This window comes from Magallana gigas, chromosome 8, assembly GCF_963853765.1.
Source record: "Magallana gigas chromosome 8, xbMagGiga1.1, whole genome shotgun sequence".
Classification (NCBI taxonomy): Eukaryota; Metazoa; Mollusca; class Bivalvia; order Ostreida; family Ostreidae; genus Magallana; species Magallana gigas.
The window spans coordinates 38,841,897-38,864,818 of NC_088860.1; the positions used below are offsets into that span (position 1 = coordinate 38,841,897).

The window sequence follows — 22,922 nt, forward strand, 5'->3', positions numbered from 1 at the left end:
TAGCATTTGCCTATACTTCACATAAAGAACTGTTTTAGGGATAAGGGTGTGAAGTGACCTTGGACAAAGTTTTAAGGTCTTAGGTCAAGGTCATTTAAGACCTCCATGAAAAGATATTTGTCTGAACCATGTAATAGTAATCTCTTCCATTTACATTATCTTGGTCAAAGTTTGAATGAAAAGTGCTTTGGAACAAAAAGTGTGCAGTGACTCAAGGTCAGATGTGAAGATCAGAGCATTCATTTTTTGCCTTCTCCCAATTCTGTTAGATTGAACCAAAAGAGCAGTGTGTAAGGTGTATATGGTAACCTTGAATTAGAATTTCTTTGTCCTATGCCAAGGTCATAGCAGTCCCCTGTTAAAGGTTCTTGTCCAGACCCTAATTTTTCTTTTGTCTTTCCTATATGCCTTATACATGACTGAGTACTTGTTGAAGAAAGGATGTGCAATAATCTTGGACTACATATCTAAGTCAGAGGTCAAGGTCAAAACAAAATTCTTTATCTTCATCCCAATGTCCTTAATTAAAGCCAGGCCATGTGAGATGGTTTTCATCTCATTGATGACAAGTTATATTTCAGGGCCTTGTGCACTCCTCTTTTTCAGCCAATACATGTGCAAAACAATATATTTATGATTGATTAAACCAAAACACATAGGAAGCTTTTCTTGCATTAAGTTTGATTTTGTACCTACGTTATATTTGGTTTACAGGTCACAATCCACTGCAACAAGAAAGCGGAGAAGCTTGGACCAAAATGTCCCCATGCCGGAGGTTGCGGAAAAGAAACAGGTGTGATATATTTCTAATGCTAAAAAACAATAGTGTCACCAGAAATACTGCCCAGTATTCCAACACTGTGAAAGTCTGAAAGAAATAAGCATATTCTTTAGATTTGCAATGATATAAAATACAGAAGACATGATTTTAATTGTAATGAATGAAAAATTAGGATAATTAATCTTTAAAACTATTGATTTTTTCACTGAAAAAATTGCATGTAGCTAGAGATTTATTATTCTGCTTGTAGTGTTTTGAGAAAAATGCACCAGCAAAGAAGGATGCGACCAGCCTAGCAGAGAAAGTGGATCTTTATAAAGGTAAGATAAATACCAAGTACTGAGGAGAAAATAATGATGAAAGCATGTCATATATGGCTGTGTTTTAAAGTATTGTTGGCTAAGTTAACACAGCTTGCACTAAACTAAATAGAAGTATATTACCAAATGTAAAGCAAATAACGTACATATGTATTATATGCATGATATTATATGCTTATAAAATAATGTGCTTCATCAAATCAGAATAATTATTGATAGACCATTTTCTTCCAAATCTGGTACACACAAGATACATGTATATCATGTTTTCAGTATATTTCTCTATGATTTACATCTTTGTAAATTTTCATACTGTCTTAATTCATGTATAACTCTACGGCAAACATTCATATAATTATTAAGTGTCTTTTAGCTAAGTTTTACTTGAGCAGTATAAACTAATTAAAGATCAAAATAAGCACTATTTTTAATTACTGATTAACGTATAAAAAAATTATCTGTTTCAGTGATTGAAGCAGAAATGAAGCACTATATTAATGGAACGGAGATTACTTGTCAGGAGATGGTTGATAAACTGGTTCTCCTGGCGGACCAGTCTGCAGTGTCTAGTCATTTATTGCAATGGACAATCCAGGTAAACACGGCTATAGCTTGACACAAGTCACAGGACAGTGTATCATTAGGGAATATGCTTTAAAATAATAATAAATAAATAATAAAAACTATCATGATCATGCCCTCTCTCTCTCTCTCTCTCTCTCTCGGTTTTTTCAGTCTCTCTTATAAATGAACAGTCTCTGTTTTAATTAAAATTTTATGAGATACAAGAAGTGAAGAGTAGAGAAGTATTTATTTTATCCTTTTTTTTTGGTAGTATCTGCGATGTCAGGAAGTTGAGATGTTTGGGACAATCCATTGTTACTGTGCGTATAGTAGCGACTGTCAGTCCAGGACTGATCCATTCCTCACACCAGGGGAGGCCAGGCTTCTTCAGTTTTACAGCTGTCTCTTCCAAAATCAAATATGGGTATATCTATTTAAGTGTTTCTATATATAATATATATATATCTGTTGTAACATATGTGTTTTAAAAATATTTATTTTGTATCGGTAATTTTTGTTATTGTATAATGGCTGTGACTTTTTATCTTAATCTAATATTTTTCTACATTGAAAATTGATACAAAATAAATTTTTTAAAACACATATGTTACACTATAAAAACTTGACTTATTATGTGCTTCTCAATAAACTTAATGTGTAATTTTTAAATATTAGTAAAATTTGAATGCTTCCAATAAGAAGGCTAGGTCACCATTTCCATGTATTGATCTTCTTCAGAAAAAGAGCTTTGTATAATGTTATGGACACATATTTAAAGGGACTATTAAAGACATGATTTAAACTCAAAATTTTCAGCTTTATAACTTTTTATGGTTATATTTAATGCTTCATCAATATTTAAAGTCAAAAATAGAGTTACAAGAAAAGTAAAGAACGACTCTTGATGTTAGGTGGCTGTCTTATTGTTAAGTAGTTAACAAAGTTAACAAAATTAAATATGGGATCCGCGTTGACAGTACTGTAAGATTAGAGCTTTGTTTACATAACAATGAATTCTTACCTCTGTATCTTGCTTGTAACTTTTAACATCTAAATTTTTATCAGTCATTCAAAATGCATCTGTAAGCCATTTTATGCATAACAATTGAAATTTTGATCTCCAGTCGTGTCTAGGTCAATTTTAATTTTAGAATATAAATATGTTGAAGTTTTCTTTACTAACTTAAAGTTTTTAGCTTCAAAAATAAAATTTTAAAATTTGGAGTAGATGAGATAGGTGATGTGTTGACCACCCATCCTTCATAATGCAAATGTATGTGAAAGCTGGGTAGATAACTGTATGTACAATGAAATATTTACCCTAAGGCTTGAAAATGTTTTCCCTTATATAACACTGTTTGCGCAATCTGCTGTTATTCCTGCATAACATCACAAATAAGAAAGTATGGAGCATTGTTTCATAATTTGCAACAAATGTAAATATAAGAAATAAGGTATCATTTTTGGATGTATGTCGGGATATAAATACGAGTAGGTACGTGATCAAATCTTCCATAAAGCCTATCAAATCTTTCATAAAGCCCAAAGGGCTTTATGGCATATGATCACGTGACCAACCCATATTTATATCCCGATATACATCCAAAAATGATACCTTATTTCTTAGATATTCGCCTCTGTTTTAATTATTCTTGCCCCTTTTGCTCAACGGGCGAATTTAAAACTGAGTGAATTCCAGTGTCTCAAATTATCTCATAGTAAACACAAACATGTCTGGGCAAATTCAAGACGGGGCAAAACTGAAAGTGTAGATAGGTGAAAATTACATGGGGCAAAAATAACCCTGAGTGTATACAGTATTGATGATTCTTCTCATTTTCACTTTTGAATGATATGATATACCTCCATATTTGGATATTTGTTGATTTTGTTGTTGCTCAATGATTTTGGTAGGCTCCCCAGAGACAACAGCTGATAAACATGCTGTGGAGCGCCATATTCTCCCAGGACTCTCTGACGCTGACCAGTAAACTGGCACTGTGGTAGGTCGATCACACATGACTGCTCCATTGAAAGTTTGAAACCAAGACATAATACAATTTATTTAAGGAATCATTCTTTTGGTATAATGAGGTACTTAAATGCGGTCGGGTGTGATCAAATCCAATAAAGCCAAAGGGCTCTATGATGGATTTAATCAAGCCTGACCATATTTGATCGCTTCATTATATTCAAAGAATTATTCCTAGTCACTTATATTTGAATAACTTTCATCAATTGTACAATTAGATATTATAAAAGTCATTGGTGAAATGTATTGGACTATACATTACAAAAATCGATTTGTAGTGTTATCAAAAGTACGCTAGAAAATGTAAATATATTCCATTGTGTCATCCCACATTTTACAGCCACTTGAGCTCTATTTTCTCATTAAGTATTTGATTACTTTACTGCTTTATATTATTTTTCTTTTTTAAATTGAATTGAAGTATCTACAATGAGTTAGGTTATGTAAATCAGCTAATATTTTTGTTTTTGATTTGTTTACACCATTTCATTACAGTTCATATTTTGCTTGATGAATAATCATGATTATTTTTTGATGTTTGATTTATTATATGCTCGATTTTATCTACATTACTGGGAATTTCTTTTGCAGTCGATTCTATGTGGGGCTTCTTTTGGATGCTGGTAAGTTTCTTTCATCATTTACTTTTTTATTCTATTAAAAAAATTCAAAGGCTGTAATAATCATTTAATTATCTAAATTTCTCTTAGCCAGATTTCATTTAAGGGAGGTGGTATTTAGTGGGAAAATCATACTGAAGTTTTAAAGATTTGTATCAAAGGAATTATAAATTTTGATAAAGCTATGCATGCAGTCTTTGTATAGGAGATAAAGATACATATATCCCTTTTAAAGCACACAGTACAGTGATTTCACCAGACAAGTGGAGTTCTCTGATTTCCCATCTTATTCAGTATCCAGTGTTTGGTTTTGACAGTGTATATTCCTGAATAAAATGTTGCTATTTTTATTTTTCAAAGACCATTGTCTTGATTTTGATATATTTTCTAAAGACAAAACCCACACGCATAAGCATCTTTTGATAACAAGCAGCCATCACTTTCTATAATTTTTGGAATCTCCATATGTTGAAAGTGCATGAAAAATATTTGATGGTTAATTTGGCAGTAATGAATTGTGAAGTACTTCTTTTGTCAGTGTCAGTACTTTGATTATTATCTATAGGTGATATGGAACAAGCGAGAGTGTTTTTTTACCATGTCATGACCTGCAGATTTCTCAATGCACCGATGGTTGCCGTGGCGATAGTTGGAGTATGGCCACAATGTCTCTATAGGAATTCTTCAGGTAATCATGATAACACTAGCTTCAATAAAAAAATCCAGTTAAATACAATTTTTTTTTTTTACAATCTTAGTTCATAAAAAAAACCATTCATGCATCATACATGTATATAATAATTTTTTCTGCAAATAAAAATGAATTATAACAAAACATGGATAATTGAAAGAGGTCAGTTGGTAAATAATGTTCTTATTGCCTATATATAGCAACAAGTCCAGTTCTGGTTGTCATGGAGGCCTGCATCATGAGGGAATTGCAAGAACTGCAGGAGAAAGGAGCAAAGGTACACACTTAGTTTAGAAAAAGATGCAGAGGTGCAAATAGCTGGTTTGATAAGAATAACTATTAGTAAATAGTAACTAATTGCACAAAGATAAGAATGTAAGAGTTTTTGTCAGAGAGTTAATCTGATGAAGTATTGTTATCAATAAAACTTACAAAAAATCTTGAAAAATATTTTAACTTTATGATTTCACAGTAAGGTACATATACCGTACATGTACTTGTGTTCTATAATATTGAAAGTCAAATACCTGATGGTTGTTTAAGTACAAAGTTTGAAAAAGTTAGCTTTTATATCAAAGCAAAATAGTTTTTAAGCTTCTCTGTTAGGTTAGGTAGGGGGGACATTGAAAGGTTTATTTTGTTGTAAAGCAGTTGTAAAATTGTTTTGTTTTCAGATTGCTGTCTGTCTGAAGAAGCTTGTGAACTGGGACCAGTGTGTACATCAGAATAATGTCCTCTTACAGCACCTGGTGAAGGAAATAGAAAACAAATGTACTGATTTCCATAGCAACCAAGGTAACACCCTCTGTACCTTTATTGACTGGAGAGTTCTCCAGGGTGATCAAGCATCAATAACATGTATTTGTTTGATATATTGCTTTTATGTCTCAAGAAATGAATATAAATAAATTTATAAAGCTTAAATAAATAAAAACAGAAAGAACAAGTAATACATGAGAGCTTTCATTTATGTACATTTATATATATTTATAAACTTATTTGAAATAATTTTTTATTTATTTATTTTATATTTATTGATTTAATATATACATGTAGTTAATTACATTAGAAATTTAAAAATTTAAAAACAGTATGCTATAATAACAACAAATAATTATTTTTAGATTTGGAGATGTTTTGTTTTGTGATTTTCTAGGTGAAATCTATGAATTACGGCGCGCAGCAGAACTTCTCCTGGTCATGCAGAAGGTCGGCTTCTTTAAGACGGTCTTTATCGGCGTGGCAGTGGGAGCCCTGAACAGCAAGCTCAGGTCAAAGAGGGTCAAGGTCGCAGAACATTACATTGGGGTCATAATTCAAATTACAGGTAAAGTCCAAGCTTTTTATAATTTCAATAATTTTTATTAATTTTCATAACTCTTTTCTTGATATGCAGTACCCTAGGTGCAAGATACTTGTGTGCTGATTTATTCATTTAATTGGAACCACAGAAATATTTGAAGTTGTTTATGCACTTAAGTTATCTTTATCACAGAAGAGTAGGAATTTACTGGTGTATGGAGAAGAAATTGAATCTATCCATAACTTTCCGTATAAATTTTTTGTGATTTTATCAGAAGGACTGTTATAAAAAGTGTTTTCGACAATTAGTAATGTAGTACTTGGAATAAGATAATTATAATAAATTTAAAAAAAATGTTTTGAACATACATGTATTTTAATTTGTTATGCTGTATGAATATAAGAGAGTTGTTCCGCCAATGAAAGTACCTGTATGTTTCATAATTGTATTACAGAATGTTGTTTACCTTTTACGTCTTTGATTACAGCAAGTGTTTTAATGCAGCTAACATCAATGAACGAGAAGAGCAAGTCTCAGATCATCAGGAAATACATCACTAAAATACTCATGTCTGACCTCGGTGAGCACAACCTTTCATATAAAACAGTATTATGTGGGAAAGTCTGGATTCATTAGTTAATGAAGATACTTCTAAAATTAAAATTAATGTTAACATTTTACTTTTAAATTGATCCTCCTTTTCACACATTGTTAGGTAATTTTCTTAACATTTTTAATTATACATGCTTGATTTACATGTAGTTACATGATTTCATTAATATGCTCTTTTATAGGGATTAAAAATGTCCTCAATTGATTAAAATTAGCTTCAAACATACTCAAGAACTCTGTTACACTGTACATTTACTTAATTCTTTGTGCAGTTTTTAAAAAATCTTTCTCTTCCTATACTCTGATGTTTGTCAATCTGGTGATTTGTGTTTTCAGCTAGTCCAGATTTACAGCTGAGTATTGCACAGACCCTGCTGGAGTTGTCTTTCCTTTCTCCTGTAACTGTGATGTCAGGATCTCTCTACCCATGGTTCCTCGCCAATAAGAATGTTATCCCACCAGACTCTGTGTCGAAGCTGGAACAGACTAGAAACATTTTGATTGGACAGTTTCCTTACCTGAAGTGTCCAGAATTTGTCTTAGAGAAACTGGGAAAGATGAATCCTTGAAAGCCAGAAATTTTGTGATTAAAAGACACAGAGATCAACAAAAAGTAACGGGCTTTGATTGCTGAGTTATACATGTACTTTGCATGAGATTTGATATCTAATGTCATTCTAAGCAGGTAGCATGAGTGCCTGTCAACAATTGTACATCTGAGTTTTGTATATGTGACAAAATATAGTAATTTTGTTGGAGTGAATATTATTTGAACATGCATACCACGGTAATTTTTGTTAAATTGATGATGTAAAGTATGTTCTTATCATAATCAACAGATTCCCATTTGATTTGGATAATAACATCTTGCAGTGCTGTCTGATGTTAAATGTGCTTAATTATGCCTCGCTGTGTGATCTCAGTAGTAATGCTCTAGACTACCATATGAAATCAGTACTTATCTATGTCAAATGAACACAGTAGTCAAGCTGTTTTATGAGATCTCGGTAGATATAATGTACTTCATGAAGTCAGTTGTCACTATGTGATGTAATGACAAAATAGACAGGCTCTACTATACAGTCAATAGACATCACTCAGTAGTCTGGATGTGGAATAAATAGATTGGTAGTCATGTTGTCTATTTCAACTCAGTATATAGTGCTGTATTGTATGGAGTGCTCATTAATCATGCTGCAAACTCATTACACATCCTGTATTAGACTATACAAACTCAGTTGTTATGAGTGAACTCATACTTACTTAAAGTTAGTAGCTATATTGTGTGAACTCAGTCGACATGTTGCAGTGAATGAAGTTCTACTCAAGTTGACTGTGTGAAAAAGGTGATATGTTCTAGTTATTTTACACATACATGTACATGGAAATGCTACATAGCATATGAAATCAATGGTTAATGCAGAAGTCATTCTGCTGTTTTGTGTCAGATTAAGTTGTGCCATATTTAAATTCGACTGTTACATTTTGTTTCTTTTTCAAAGCAGTAATGTTCCATTTCAATTCTCTCATTTCATTTTAATTTATAACACTAGATTGAACAAAAAAATAGATATACTATTACAACATTTTTCACAAATTTAATGTACCTAAGCAGCTTAAATAATAACTAAAATGTTGCCTTTGTGTATGGAAATGTTATTATAAGCTAAACGTTAATTTAGTGCATATGAAGTTTTAGATCAGAATTACATTTTTTGCATCGGCATATATCTTTAACGCATTGTCATTTGTAAGATATGTTTATTGTATGTGTAAGTAGAACCACCCTTTTTTTTTTTTTATCTTTTTGATTGAAGAGGTGGCTGTTGAGATATATTTTCAATACACATAAATGACGTGCTTCACACATGTACATGTATGTTCCATACATGTATATGTAAATATATGAAGATATTTCAGAGAAAAATCTTATTTTTTATTTTAGGAAAAATGTAAAATTTAAAGTAAGTTTATCATATGTAAATGTTTATATTGCATTCGAAAAATTATACAACTGCTGGTCAATATACTGACTACTGTACGTTGGATTACGTCCCTTTGATCATTACTGTGTATGACTGTGTTACTGCTTATTTGTGATACAATGCTAATGGATGTTTTATACTTTAGATATTTTGATATAAATCTGTTTTTTGTTTTTATTACAAATTGTTCTACTAGAGTAAAGGAATAGTTAATTGTCTTATAGTAAGGGCACACAAGAATGTTCTTATAAATGCGCATATATTGAATAAAAATATTTATTGTTGAAAAATTTGCTTTATAATTTTATTTGCATAAGTTTATGAGAACGTCATTCTAAGTCTGATTCAGACTTTGAAATGTCAATCAATCAAGGTCATCAAAGGTCAACAGAACATGTTCAACGTAACCTAGCTATGCAATGAACAATTGCAAGGAACATGCTTTCCTACTATTTATTAAAGAAGACTTGTCACACTTTGTAATTATATGCTGATTTGAGTTTGGTCAGTGATTTTCTGCTTAAACTAGGCATCAACAGGAAAGAAAATTTGAAAACTTTAATTCGATAACTTCGGAAGTAATTAGTATTTTATTTCAGCATATATACATTGGTGCTTACAGAAGTCCCAACCCCACTCCTTGTTCCCTAAAGCTTGAGAAGGCAGCAGTAGTACCTCCTTCCCAGTGTATGTACCTTGTCGTTCAAGGTTTTTTTTCCGAAGTAAATAGCCCGGGCAGCTTGTACATTTTACAGGAAAATCAATCAGTTTTGCTTTATGAATACCTACATGTAATAATGCCGTAAGGGATCTTAATTTAATACTGATATGGATAGTGCATTGCTTTTTGTGAACCTAGTGATGTAAATGCAAGTTTAAAATTAAATATCAAACTAAATAGAGGGACATATTTATTTACAAAACATGGGTAACATGTTACATACCTTTTTGCAATGATTGGTATTTAAAGACTGGAGGAAATAATCAGTTAATAAAATCCTTTGAAGGTTGTGGTGAATGAAAATTAAAAGGGAGGAAAACTCAGAAACAAATGTGTTCACTAAATTCAAAATTAAACATATTATTTTTGATATGTTGAAAATCGTCACACCGTATAAGTCTTCAAATTGTTCAAAAACCCTCTCAAGATTTCGATGGTAATTTTTTAATTGTTTTTTCTTTTAACAAAAGACATTTCCTTACTATTGATCTACATTGATAATTACGTTAACAAACCACCAGCACATAAATATAGAAACTCTATATTAAAAAATATATATACAAATGATCTACAATAAATCAAATGGTCTCTTCAGTATCTTTCTATACATTTTACTTGATTTAACACATAATTGTCATTATATTCTGATTATATTCTATGCAGTTTAAGAAAACGTGAATTCAACGTGTACATTATAACATGATTTTCTATAATGGACTATGAGAGATACAGTAAAAGTGGTATATGTAGATATTGAAAGTTACTACAACTGTCTGTGCATGTTTATTAAAGTTTGATTCAATAATAATACTAGTAATAATGTTGTTTCATGATTTGTACTGAAACACTTTGAGAAGTCCGTTTTCGTTGCCAACCCAGAGTGTAGATTTATACGGAGACATAGAGGTTGGCCGTGTTACTTCAGTCTCTGTCATTAAGTACTTCAAGAACGCTCCATCAGGACTGAGGAGATGGATTTGGCTGTAAAACGTCTCACATACAACGATGTTGCAGTGAGAGTCACACAAAACATCAGTTAGCTAGAAGACAATTTGCTAAGTCCCTCCACGGTAGACCGACTTCAAAGATCCAAATAGAGATAATATCACCAGTTCACTGATGTCACTTGCAATGTTTACTACACAGATATCATTGTTACCGTTCTGTCTGATTCTGACTGGTACAGTAAACAGCCTGGTCTGACCGTCCTCCTGATACTCGTACTCACGGATGACGTCACCGGTTGGTGTCAGGTGTCTGACCAGAGGTCTGTCGTGTAAGTCCAGTTGATATTTTTTCTGACTCGGTATCATTCAACGTGACCAGCAGTCCTCCTTCTGTTGATTGCTATATTACTACTGGTTCCAATGGGTCTGTACTTAACACGATGGAGACCGCATCTGACGGAGACAGACGGACAATGGAGTATTTTTCTAATTTAGTGGCGTACACATCACCATTGTCTGTTACACACATATCTTGTGCATGTATATATTGAATGTTTCTTTCGTCTTATTTTTTATGTTAATTCACACAATGTAATTTAAATCAGGATCCTTCACAAAACATGCCTCTTAGTTTATTGCTTGGACAAGATATAGTGAATTATCTTCATTTTTTTCATTTTGAAACGAATCATTCTCAGTACATGTAACAGTAATAACATCCAAATCAAAAGTTTCTCCTAATATAGATTCTAGGAACCCCTTACTGATGTCCCCTCTTTTGTATCTCACTGAATGACCCCCCCCCCCCCTTTCTATCACTGTCTGTGTTAGACACAAGGTTAGTCAAGTCTCTGAGGTTTTCTATAAAATCAGACATGGTACTGTGCTTTTCGTCTAGAAACTTCACAAGATCTTTAATATGTTCCCTTTTCTTTTCTAACACTAATTTTTTTACTCACTTCAGCATTTATTCTTTCTACATTTTCCCTCAACTAATTCTCAAAATTCATTTTGCTTTAATTGAGTTTAGAAACAAATGCATCGTAATGTATCTGAAGATTATTGATTTCAGAATCACAACATGTCTGGTTGTCCTCCACTTGTGTGGTTGCCATCTTTATATTTTCATCCATGTTTTTCAGATCTTCCACTGTAATTTTACAAAGAGTCTTCTTTAGTTCTGTCCTCCATAGACTTCCTGCTGTGGGAATTGTTTCCAGTCGTGGTCTTTATGGTCTGATTTGGCACATTGTGAACAGATGAACTCATCATAGTCCTCGCAAGTAATATCTATATTCATGCTGTGTTTTTCACACATTGGGATTTGTGTTTGAGGAGATCCAAGTGGATATTTAGTAGACATTACGCCATGATGACACATTACCTTGACCTAAATTTGAACTATTTTAAAACGTCATGCAGCTAGATATTACAGATTTAACGTGTGAAGAATTTAAAAAGTGTTCTTTAGGACTTTAACTCAGAAAAGAACAGACACAGTCGTAACTGTTTAGATTTTAAAAAAATATGATAAAATACATCGACAACGATATTTAACTTCATTTATACATTGAACTATTTAAACATGCATGAGCTTTTTGAAAAATGTCCAAAGCAAGAAACATACAATTTTTGCAGTGTTTTTTTAAATCTGCAACGTGCCCCTATTTTAAAAAAGAATTCTGCTAACATCCATTGTGATGGATATTTCCCATTTCCAAGCAAGCATCAACAGGACCTCTGTGTAAATTAGAGTAAATATCCCACGTTCCATCCTGTACTGGCTGTTATACACAATATGCCCCCATCCTTTCGTTTAAAAAGGTGACAATTAACATTTATTTATTAAATATTAATTTCCATATGTTTATCTTTCAAAGTTTGTTAGGATGTCTAGGATTTCGGTTGTGATAGCATCCAACACTGTAGTGTCAATAAGAAGGAGGATCTTCCTTTTTATCATCAACACATAAATTTACAACTCCCCGGTTATCATTTTCCCTCACAGGAGAGGAACTGTTTCTCCGACCCTCTCCATATCATTTTCTCTTCCCACATAGGAGGGTGATGAGTTCCATCCTCTCCCTATCATATTTTCTTATCAAATACTATCTCACCTCATCCATCAGTAGGTACTTCAAGAACTCAGGACTCAGAAAATGAATCTTGCTGTTGTAAAAGTAATTTCATGTTCAATGATGTTGCAATGTGAGTCACGCACTACTCAATTACAATACAAATATCTATGTCTTGTCCAGGGTAGACCAACTTCAAGAATCCAGACATAAATGGTTATCACAAGTTAATTAAAGAGACAGTACAGCTGAAAACACATGTGAGAATAACTTCAGATTTACCTATTGTATCGTTAGAGAATGAGAATTAGCGTTGATTGTAATACTTGAAATACATAAAAATCCCTTTCACATACCTAATTAAGGTAATTATGAGCTTCCGGAAATTCCTTATATCGTTTATTTGTACCACGTGGGCTTTGATTGACAGTAATTGACACGTGCTGAAAACTACAAGATCTTCATCAGACTACGGTCATCATGGTTATCGAGGTTAAAGGGACTCTCTAACTGGAACTCGTCGTCACTTTCTCGATAATTTATTAATGATTTACTAATTTTGGTTTCGTTTTAAATGAACAGACATAGATATGTCAAATAACCCCGCAAGGGGTCTCATTTACAAAAATGAATTTAATTTGTAGCAACTCCTATGGTAAACACGAATAAAACATGCTTACAAAATAATAATTGTGGTTATTTTAAAAACTTTGAACAATTATTACCTGGGAGAAGTAGAAAAGACATATTTTTATCAACAAACATGTCCAGGAGAATCATGGCGAGCCCTGAATATGTTTTGCTTACAGTAAAAACACATGCGTAATAGTATAGAAGGCTGAACCCCGTAACAAGTTGCGATGTAAATATGTAATACCTAAACCGATCTGAAATTTTTTTCAAGTCGTTTTTTTGATAAGATGCGCCGTACTTTCTCCTCAACCCACTGGTGTCACTTGTTAGGTTAGTCACGCAGATGTCAGTGTTACCGTTCTTTCTTACTCTCCATGTTGACCGTCTTCCTGGTACTCATACTCACAGATAACGTCACCATTCAGTGTGATGTGTTTGAACAGTTGTCTGCTGTGTGAGTCCGGTTGATGTTTTCTGAACCGGTATCACTCAGTGTGACTAGTCGTCCTCGTTCTGTTGAATAACATGTCCACACTGGTGTTAGTGGAGCTGTACTGAATGCTGTAAAGCCCGACAGTGACAATGACGCTGTTCTTACCATCAGTGACATACATGTACACTGGACCTTTGTCTGCTACATATGCATTATATATTAATACATATATAGTGATTTGTTTTGTTTTCTTATTGTTTTACATTAAATGTAAGATGTTCAATTCATTTTGATCCAATATCATTGACAAAACAGGTATCGTCGTTAAATACATCTATAATACATGTAGTTAAATGATCTTTATCTTCATATTACTGTAAAACTCGGTTATTGCGAAGTCCAAGGGACCGATGGATTTACTTCGTTATATCCGTAATTCGTTATATCCATATTACGAATTCGTAATATTAACCATAGCGAATTCACTATATACATATTTTCATTTTTTCTTTAACCAGACTACACTTTTTGCTTAAAGACGCTTAGAATGAAAAACATTCTTTCGAAACCTTTAAAAATCGGACTGTAAATTGAAGAATTTATGCTAAAAAAGTTCATTCAAACTATTATGATGAATGGTAGTGCAAACTTCAAAACTGTAAACAAATTTGATGTAAAAGTGTTACATTTCGTTATCATTCACCTCTACGGCACTCAAAATCAGTTTGCTATATCCGTAAATTCATATATCCGAATTCGCTATAACCGTAAAATTTTGCAAAGATTTCTTAAGAATTTTACCGGGGACTAAAAATACTTCGCTGTTCCCGAAAAATTGCTATATCCCTGTTCGTACTAAACGAGTTTTACTGAATAAAAATCTGTTTCAATAACAAGGATATTATCCAAATCAAAAGTTTTACCCATCATGGACTCCAGTAGCCCAATACTGATGTCCCCTTTTTCTTTATTTTACTGAACGATCCCACTTTTCTGTACTACTGTATCTTTTAGACACAAAGTTGCTCAAGTCTGTGAGATTGACTATCAAACTTTAGTCATATTTGGTGCCGTTTTTCTTCTTGAAAGTTCAAGCTATTCTTCCATTTAATTTTGTCTCAAAATTCTTATTTATTTTATAAGGTTTGAAACAATCGTATCATAGTATTTTCGATGTTTAAAACTCTCTGAATTTCAAGAAGCATGGCTGTTCTCCATTTATTTGGTTGCCTTTCGTGTCTTCCTTTTTATACGGTTTTTTTTTTTTTTTTTTTTTTACATTTTTTACTTTATTTAGAGTCTTCTTCTTTAGCTCTCTTCCTGCTATGTTTATTGTTTTCCAGTCGTTATCCTTTTGGGCTGTTTTTGCACATTGTGAACAAATAAACTCAGCTTAGTTATCGCAAGCACTACAAATTAAAAAAAGTACTGACATTCCCATTTTTTACTGATAAACTTAGACATTTACTGACAATGTACTGACATTTTGACTGACGATACTGAGAAACTCAGAAAAGTACTGACAAACTAAGACAGAACTGAACAACTTAGAGAAGTACTGATACTTTTTACTGACGGTACTGAAAAACTAAGAGAAGTATTGACAAGTACTGATAAGTACTGACCCCATTGTTCTTACTCCTACTGAATGAATTTTTATCTGATCCTTTTTTTTCTTTTATGTCATTTTTCACCATTAACTAATTAAGCTACCTAGATGCAGTGTAAAGTTTTTATTGACTGATATTAATTTTGAAATATTTACTGGGTCTGTTATATGATTAGAAAAAATTGACATAATTAAAAAAAGTATAATATAAGGCTTTATTTGTTACTTATTAAATTGTGTTGTAAAAATAGGAACGGTGTGGAATTGGAATTGGAGTTGGATGTTTGAGAATGACTTTGAATGCCACGTTTTTATGTTCCATTTGTAGACGTAAAACATCTTCTTGTTTTAATTCAATATGATTTGCCATATGCACATCATCACATATTAAACAAATCATTTGTATATAAAATTTGATGCGGGATACAACGCAAGGCTTACCGGACGGGTAGTTAGACCTACCGCGCTCAAAAAATAAAGATCAACTATTACAAGGTGCATGGTGACATGGTAAAGTCGTGTTAACTTTATACCAACATTGGTACAGTTTGTCGGAGAGAGAGAGAGAGAGAGAGAGAGAGAGAGAGAGAGAGAGAGAGAGAGAGAGAGAGATTGCATTAGTTTTGAATTAAATTTACAAATAGTTTACCCGGGAATTCATTTACTAATATGTTTACTTGCAATCCTAATTTGATGACCAATTATTTAATATTCCGCGGACCTGGTAAGAACATACACGACATACATCTAAATGTAAAACTAGTGTTTTCTATACATGTAGGAGTTGAGAGAGAGAGAGAGAGAGAGAGAGAGAGAGAGAGAGAGAGAGAGAGAGAGAGAGAGAGAGAGAGTTTGTATTGATTTTAAATTAAAATTTACAAATAGTTTACCCGGAAATTGATTTCTCAATAAGTTACCATGCAATCCTAATTAATTTTCATAACTTATAATGTATAATTATTTAGACTTACTTAGAGCGGTCAATTTAATCTTTTATCCATCAATGGTTTATTGTACACTAGATAAAATGATCAAAGGAACTAAAAACACATGTTTAACAACTGGTTGATTGAAGTTAAAAGTTTCAAAGGAGAGGATGTGAACATTTTTTACACTCGGTCAGTGGTTATATAATAGCTACTGTACACAGCCCTTCTTGACAATTTGCAGTGCAGGGTAGCGAGATTTGGAACAATGAGGTGACAGACACACGTGTACATGTATATATACACACACTTCCTAAGATCTGAACGGCCAGTATGTGATTATATAATGGCTACTGTACACAACCCTTCTTGACAATTTGTAGTGCACGGTTGCGAGATTGGAAACAGTGAAGTGACAGACACATGTGTACTTGTATATACACACACGTCCTAAGATATGAATGCTTGGTACTGGTAAACAAAAATGCACTATGTTGTTTTAACACCCCTTAATACTTTTTCCCAAGTTTGTCAAGTAAAGAAAACAGAATTAGAAAATTTTGATTTATCAGTTCTAAGAATTTCAAACATGAAAAGGAAAAGTTTTAAATTCGGAACATCATTTGACAGGGTGATTTGAATTAAAACTGAATTGCTCTCTTATATTTTTATTTTCAAATAAAATCTAAATAAATGTATGATATTTTTTCTAATCTTAAACCCGAAACATTGTTTTGAAATTATACATGTGTGTATTTACGTTACCCGTTACCGGTATTTTTATAAATACATTAATCATTTATGAACTGTATCATTGCTTTCTACATATGTAAGTACATGTATACAATAATGCATATGAATTACTGATCTGGACAATGCACACTGTGAAAAGTTAAAGTTTCAAGAACCGGACTAATCCCAACTTCCGAAAAAATCAACTCTCTCTCTCTCTCATGATTTATCAGGAAAAAAACAATGGCTATCATCGATTGGGATTTACATGATTTAGATATTAACTAATCTACTTCCTGCTAAATAGAATCAACAGACATTTCATGGAGACTATGTTATTCTATGCATCATTACACCAGGCAAAACAGTCAAATTATAGGTGATCGTTTCGATCACCTATTGTGATTATCTGCACGTGCTAATTATGTTGTGTTATTATGCGCTTTAATTCAGGCAGCTAGGTTACATGGGTCATCCACTTGTTTTGTATTTTACAAATTACAAAACACGGTCATTTGTTAAATACATTAAATATATAAGCGGTTTATCGGTATACAAGTCTAACTAGATTTGTGTCAATGTTAAGTCAGATGTTAAGATTAAATCCAGCCTCCTCCAGCTTCAATTGATGGATAGTGTTCAATTCTAGATTTATGCTATTTCACAAAGATAAAATAATTGATAAACACGTTCGGCCTCTGTCCCAAACGCTTCAGATCCAGATCCCCCGTAAATCCGTGCATGGGCAATACGGGTAGATTGAATGCTAAAAACTAGGTGTTGTAGTGTATTGATGTTTAGCTCAAGTGTCATTTTTTTTTACTGACCTTTAAAATGTTATTTATAAGTTTAATAATCGTGTAATTCTTTATCATAATTAAAAGATACTCTAGTGGGAGTAAAAACAATGGTGTTAGTACTTGTCAGTACTTCTCTATGTTTTTCAGTACTGTCTAAGTTTGTCAGTACTTTTCTAAGTTTCTCAGTACCGTTAGTAAAAACGTCAGTAATTTTCTTAGTTTATCAGTAATGTCAGTACATTGTCAGTAAATGTCTAAGTTTATCAGTAAAAAATGGGAATGTCAGTACTTTTATGACTTAGTAGTGAAGCGATATCTATAATTATATTGGTTTTTTCAATGCATTGTGACGTGCTTTTGAGGAGATCTAAGTGGGTGTTTGGGAGGTATGGCCGCCATAATGACACTATAATTCCTTACTATGACCTAAATTTGAGTTTCGTTAGAACGTCATGCTGGTAGATAAAACATAATTGACTTGTTTAGAATTCAAAAGGCATGCTAGGATTTAATTTCAGAAAACTGCAGACTCAAATGGATTTTTTCTCAGTAAAGAATAAATATTTAAATGTTGTAAAATCATCACACAAGTATTAAATATTTTTTTTATTATTAGAAAAAAATTATGTACTTATTTAATTTTAGTTCATTAGTGTTTGAATAATTCTTAGGGAAGTTCTTTATATCTTTCCATGTGACGATTGGATATTGTGTATATTATACATTTTCTTGGTATAATTCATCGTTTTAATAATTTAAAACATTACATACTGATAGAAAGTTAATATACCTACTAGACATTAATATTCAGCTCTAATGTTTGCTATGTTAACAATTCTTGCCGTTTATACATGCACAGCATTGACACTATAGGATACTCTGAAATTTTACTCTGAAAATAAGTGCTAGAAAATTGTAAAGCAACTAATACAATGTATTAGTATTGTAATAACTGTTGAATTTTCCATACTTTATTTGGTACACTTTCAATGCAAATATAAAACATGCTTAATTTATAAGGTGAAAGTTTAATGTCATTGTGGACAATAAGTTAAAATTCTTAATTAGCCCTATCTTCCATAATCAGATAGGGTAAATCCATTTAAATGGCGTTTCTTCATTAGTATGAAAACACAATAAATTTTGCTTTTAACGATTTAAGTTATCTGGTATGAATTGTTGATATTTGTGCATACTTTTTAGTTTTACTGTTGAAAGATATAATGCATTCAACTTATAACACGTACCATTGGCTTTTGTGGTGATATTTGCGGATAGTTGTATTTCAATCATTTTCATAGGCTTCCCTAATTGTTTCATTTATCATTAGAAATAGAAACGGACACAACGACGTACAGTCATTTGAACATTGCATTTTTATTTGATTTACACTTACAATTCTCCAAACATCTTCTTGTCCTTTGTCTCACTGCTTGGTTATTGTTTATTCATCATTCGCTCAGCCTTTAGTCGGGCTTTTAACAGTCACCGAGTTAATCTACATTGATCTTTGATAAGGTATATAAAACCAAATTATGAACATCACACAAATACATTTTCTGTTTATTCTGCGTTCACCGTACATACATATTCACAGTCAATTTCATGCTTGTGAGTAATAGAAGAACAAAGTTACACAAAAACAAGACTATGGATGGCAGAAAGGGTTAAAAAGACGTCAATGCGAAACAAATAACTATTTTTTAAAGATACTGAAATACAAAAAAAAACAGGCTTAAAACAATATCGACATACTCGTTTGCAAATCAACAGACACCGCCTTTACAAGATTAAAGTTTATTGATATTAGTAAAGGTTTTTCCTCAAAATTGTTGTAACTAATATCCTTTTCAGTTGATTTTTTAATGCTTGTAATTTCATTTTTCTGATAACTTTGTCATGATCAATATCAAAAAATGAAAAAAAAATAAAATATCTTTATAAGTAATTTTGTCTAAGAGCCCGATATTTGAAAATGAAAGGATATTTAAGGAAAGGTTACTGTTGACAAATGAATGTATTTGCACAAACATTAAACAAGAACAGTCACACAAGAAACATGAACAATATTCCGAAGTATACAGAGACGCTAACATTAACTGACCCATACAATGCATTACTGATAGCAAAAAATAAACCTATACCATACACCATGCAAATGTAGCAATTGTTTTTAAATGATAGTACATGTATTTAAGAAAGATGTAAATAAAACATTAGGCGATCTCCATATGATATTGTTTCAGATAGAATGGAAATGAGTTGATTGTGTTTTTTAATTAAATAGATATACAAAAAAAGAAAGAAAGAAAGAAATACAGATAGTGAGCTATAGTCTGTCCCAAGATATTTTTGCCGCATATTTTCTTAAATTATTCAATATTTATAAATACCTCTTGGTTCAGACGATGTTCATTCAATAGTATGAAAAAATCCCAAGATTTCCCCTTTGAACGCCCCCTCTAGCTTGTCGGGTATCAGTACACGGCCAAAAATAAAAAGTCTACGAGGTTTTTCCATTGCCAAGGAGATGAAGACGCCCGGATGATAACGTTGAAAAATTGCGCGAGGGGTCCCGAGTATTTCCGAATGGAGAAAAGATGTCAACATTCCCCATTATAAATCTCCGTAGGAAATCTGTTTTCGTTCCTGTGAAATTTTACGAGGGAAAAATGATAATGTGTGAATGAAGTTATCTTGGGAATTTTCCCTTTCATCGATTTTAATTGCACTTCAGTCACAGGTATGTGTATTTTTATTAAAAATCGTTCAAATATGCAGCATAAATATCTTGGGACAGACTATAACTAGATAGATGATATTTAGATAGATAATATATAAATAGAAAGATGGATAGATAGATAAATAGATAAATAGATAGATAGATAGATAGATAGATAGATAGATAGATAGATAAATAGATGGATAAATAGATAGATAGGTATTTCTGAAAATAGCATAATACTCTAACGATTTATACCATAGCGCTTTCGTCCTTTAAGATTATTAGTTGATTTAACAGTGTAAAAGTAAAATACAAAAACTGTAAGACGGTCGTATGAGCATGTTGTTTGGTAGTTTGCACTGAGACCTCTGACAAGCCCATAAAAGCAGTAGTTTGGTATATTGTAAAAGATACATTGTCCAAAGTTTTATGATATCATCATTTTACAGTTGAAATAATCAAACTTAATGTAATTTGAAAACCTTTGAACTGGTAAACTGTTACATTTATATAATACAGGTATTGCTGGGTACTTAGATTGTGGATATAATGTTTCTATTTGACTATGTTACAGTGATAATATATGATTAATTCGTACTTTTTGATGCATTTTAGACTTCAATATTGTCCCATGTGCATTATCAGTAAGTGTTGTAATGAAAAACTTTCACTATTCCTTCTGTGCTGCCAACCCAAAGCGTGGATTTGTACAGAGATATGGACAAGGGGTCTGTTACTTCATTCTCTGTCAGCAAGTACTTCATGAACTCACCATCAGGACTCAGGAGATGAATCGTGTGTCCATTTATATCACATACAATGATATTGCAGTTTGAATCACACTCGACGTCGGATAGCATTAGGTTTTGTTGATTGTAAACACACTTCATATATCCACAGAGTGAAAGAATCACAAGTTCATGCGTGTTTCTACTTGTCCAGTTCACTAGACAGATATCAGAGTTACCATTCTGTTTGACTCTATGTGGTAAAACAAACAGCCTGGTCCTACCGTCCTCCTGGAACTCGTACTCATGGATGACGTCACCGGTCAGTGTCATGTGTCTGACCAGACGTCTACTCTCAGGGTTTAGTTCATACAATTTTGATTTAACATCTCTCAAAGTGAGCAATATTTCACCCTTTATTGATTGACATATTCCCACTGGTTCCAGTGGGGCCGTACTGAAAACAACTGAGACTGAGCCCGAAGGGGAGTGTCGGATAATAAAGTTATGAGAAACATCATTGACATACACATCTCCGTTGTCAAATACACATGCATCAGCCACTTTCATTCTGATTTTTTCACTTTTTTCATTCCGTTTATTTACTTGTTCGATGTAGCCAGAATCGATAACTCCAATTAAAGAAGCTTCTTCACTGATTGCCTTCAAAACATGGATACCATCATTTCCATATCGAAATGAATCCGTCTCAGTAACACTAATGTCTTTTAAATCAATCATTTGCCCCATCATGGAATCCAGTAAGCTTTCAACAATGTCCCCTTTTCTAAATCTAATTAGATGATCACCCTCTTCTATATCACTAAGTCTGTTAGACATGAGATTGGACAAGTCTCTGAAGTTGTCTATCAAATGAAAGTCCGACATGGTACTGTGATTTTCTTCCATAAATTTTACTAAATCTATCACTTGTTCCTTTTTTTTTTCTAAGTCAGTTTTCTCTTTTTTAAGTTCGGCATTTTTAACACCTAGATTCTGTTTCAATATCATTTCTTTATTCCTCTTTATATCATTAAGTTTTGACACGATTGCGTCATGATGTGCCTGAACTTTCAAAACCTCGGAGTCACAACATTTCAGATTATTGTCCATTTGTTCGGCTAATTTCTGAATTTTTTCATCTATCTCTTTTACATCTTCCCCCTTAACCCTACAAAGAGTTTCCCTAAGTTCTCTCCTCCTCATACTTCCTGCTGTGGAAATGGTTTTCCAGTCGTGATCCTTGTGGTCTGTTTTTGCACATTGTGAACAAATAAACTCTTCACAATCCTCGCATATCATATCGATAGTTAAATCATGTTTTTCACACATTTGGATGTGCACCTGAGGAGATCCAAGCAAACATTTAGGAGCTCTGGTCGCCATTTTTTTTTCTGTACACGCCTATCAGTGACCTAAATTTTTGTTTTGATACACCTAGACTTGCAGTAGATTACGGCGGCGTGGAAGGGTCGAATGAAATATTGTTCAGACAAAATTACTTTATGCTCAGATAACTGACTTGTTTGGAGAATTAATTTGTTTTATTAAAAAAATGCGTATTTGTTTGGATGAATAAGATATTCATTTAGAATACATAATTATAATGTTTTGCGGTAACCAAAAATTGTCACAGAGAGAGAGAGAGAGAGAGAGAGAGAGAGAGAGAGAGAGAGAGAGAGAGA

General features: G+C 32.6%; 2 protein-coding genes across 2 annotated transcripts in view; one reads left to right on the forward strand and one right to left on the reverse strand.

The window, feature by feature from the left end:
- Nucleotides 1-9,188, forward strand: part of LOC105346443 (uncharacterized) — a 30,881-nt gene extending 21,693 nt beyond the window's left edge. Inside the window, exons 15-26 of the mRNA XM_034462458.2 lie at nucleotides 715-793; nucleotides 1,032-1,101; nucleotides 1,569-1,696; nucleotides 1,937-2,089; nucleotides 3,580-3,668; nucleotides 4,289-4,320; nucleotides 4,883-5,005; nucleotides 5,209-5,285; nucleotides 5,683-5,803; nucleotides 6,165-6,335; nucleotides 6,799-6,891; nucleotides 7,260-9,188. Coding sequence (XP_034318349.2) covers nucleotides 715-793; nucleotides 1,032-1,101; nucleotides 1,569-1,696; nucleotides 1,937-2,089; nucleotides 3,580-3,668; nucleotides 4,289-4,320; nucleotides 4,883-5,005; nucleotides 5,209-5,285; nucleotides 5,683-5,803; nucleotides 6,165-6,335; nucleotides 6,799-6,891; nucleotides 7,260-7,492 — 1,369 coding nt within the window. The 3' untranslated portion in view covers nucleotides 7,493-9,188. The remainder of the gene's footprint in view (nucleotides 1-714; nucleotides 794-1,031; nucleotides 1,102-1,568; nucleotides 1,697-1,936; nucleotides 2,090-3,579; nucleotides 3,669-4,288; nucleotides 4,321-4,882; nucleotides 5,006-5,208; nucleotides 5,286-5,682; nucleotides 5,804-6,164; nucleotides 6,336-6,798; nucleotides 6,892-7,259) is intronic.
- An 11,406-nt stretch (nucleotides 9,189-20,594) lies between these two features.
- On the reverse strand, nucleotides 20,595-22,642 carry LOC136271065 (uncharacterized). The gene has a single exon (XM_066070167.1). The coding sequence runs from the start codon at nucleotides 22,621-22,623 to the stop codon at nucleotides 21,151-21,153; it is 1,473 nt and encodes a 490-aa protein (XP_065926239.1). The 5' UTR covers nucleotides 22,624-22,642; the 3' UTR covers nucleotides 20,595-21,150.
- Between the last annotated feature and the right edge of the window lie 280 nt (nucleotides 22,643-22,922).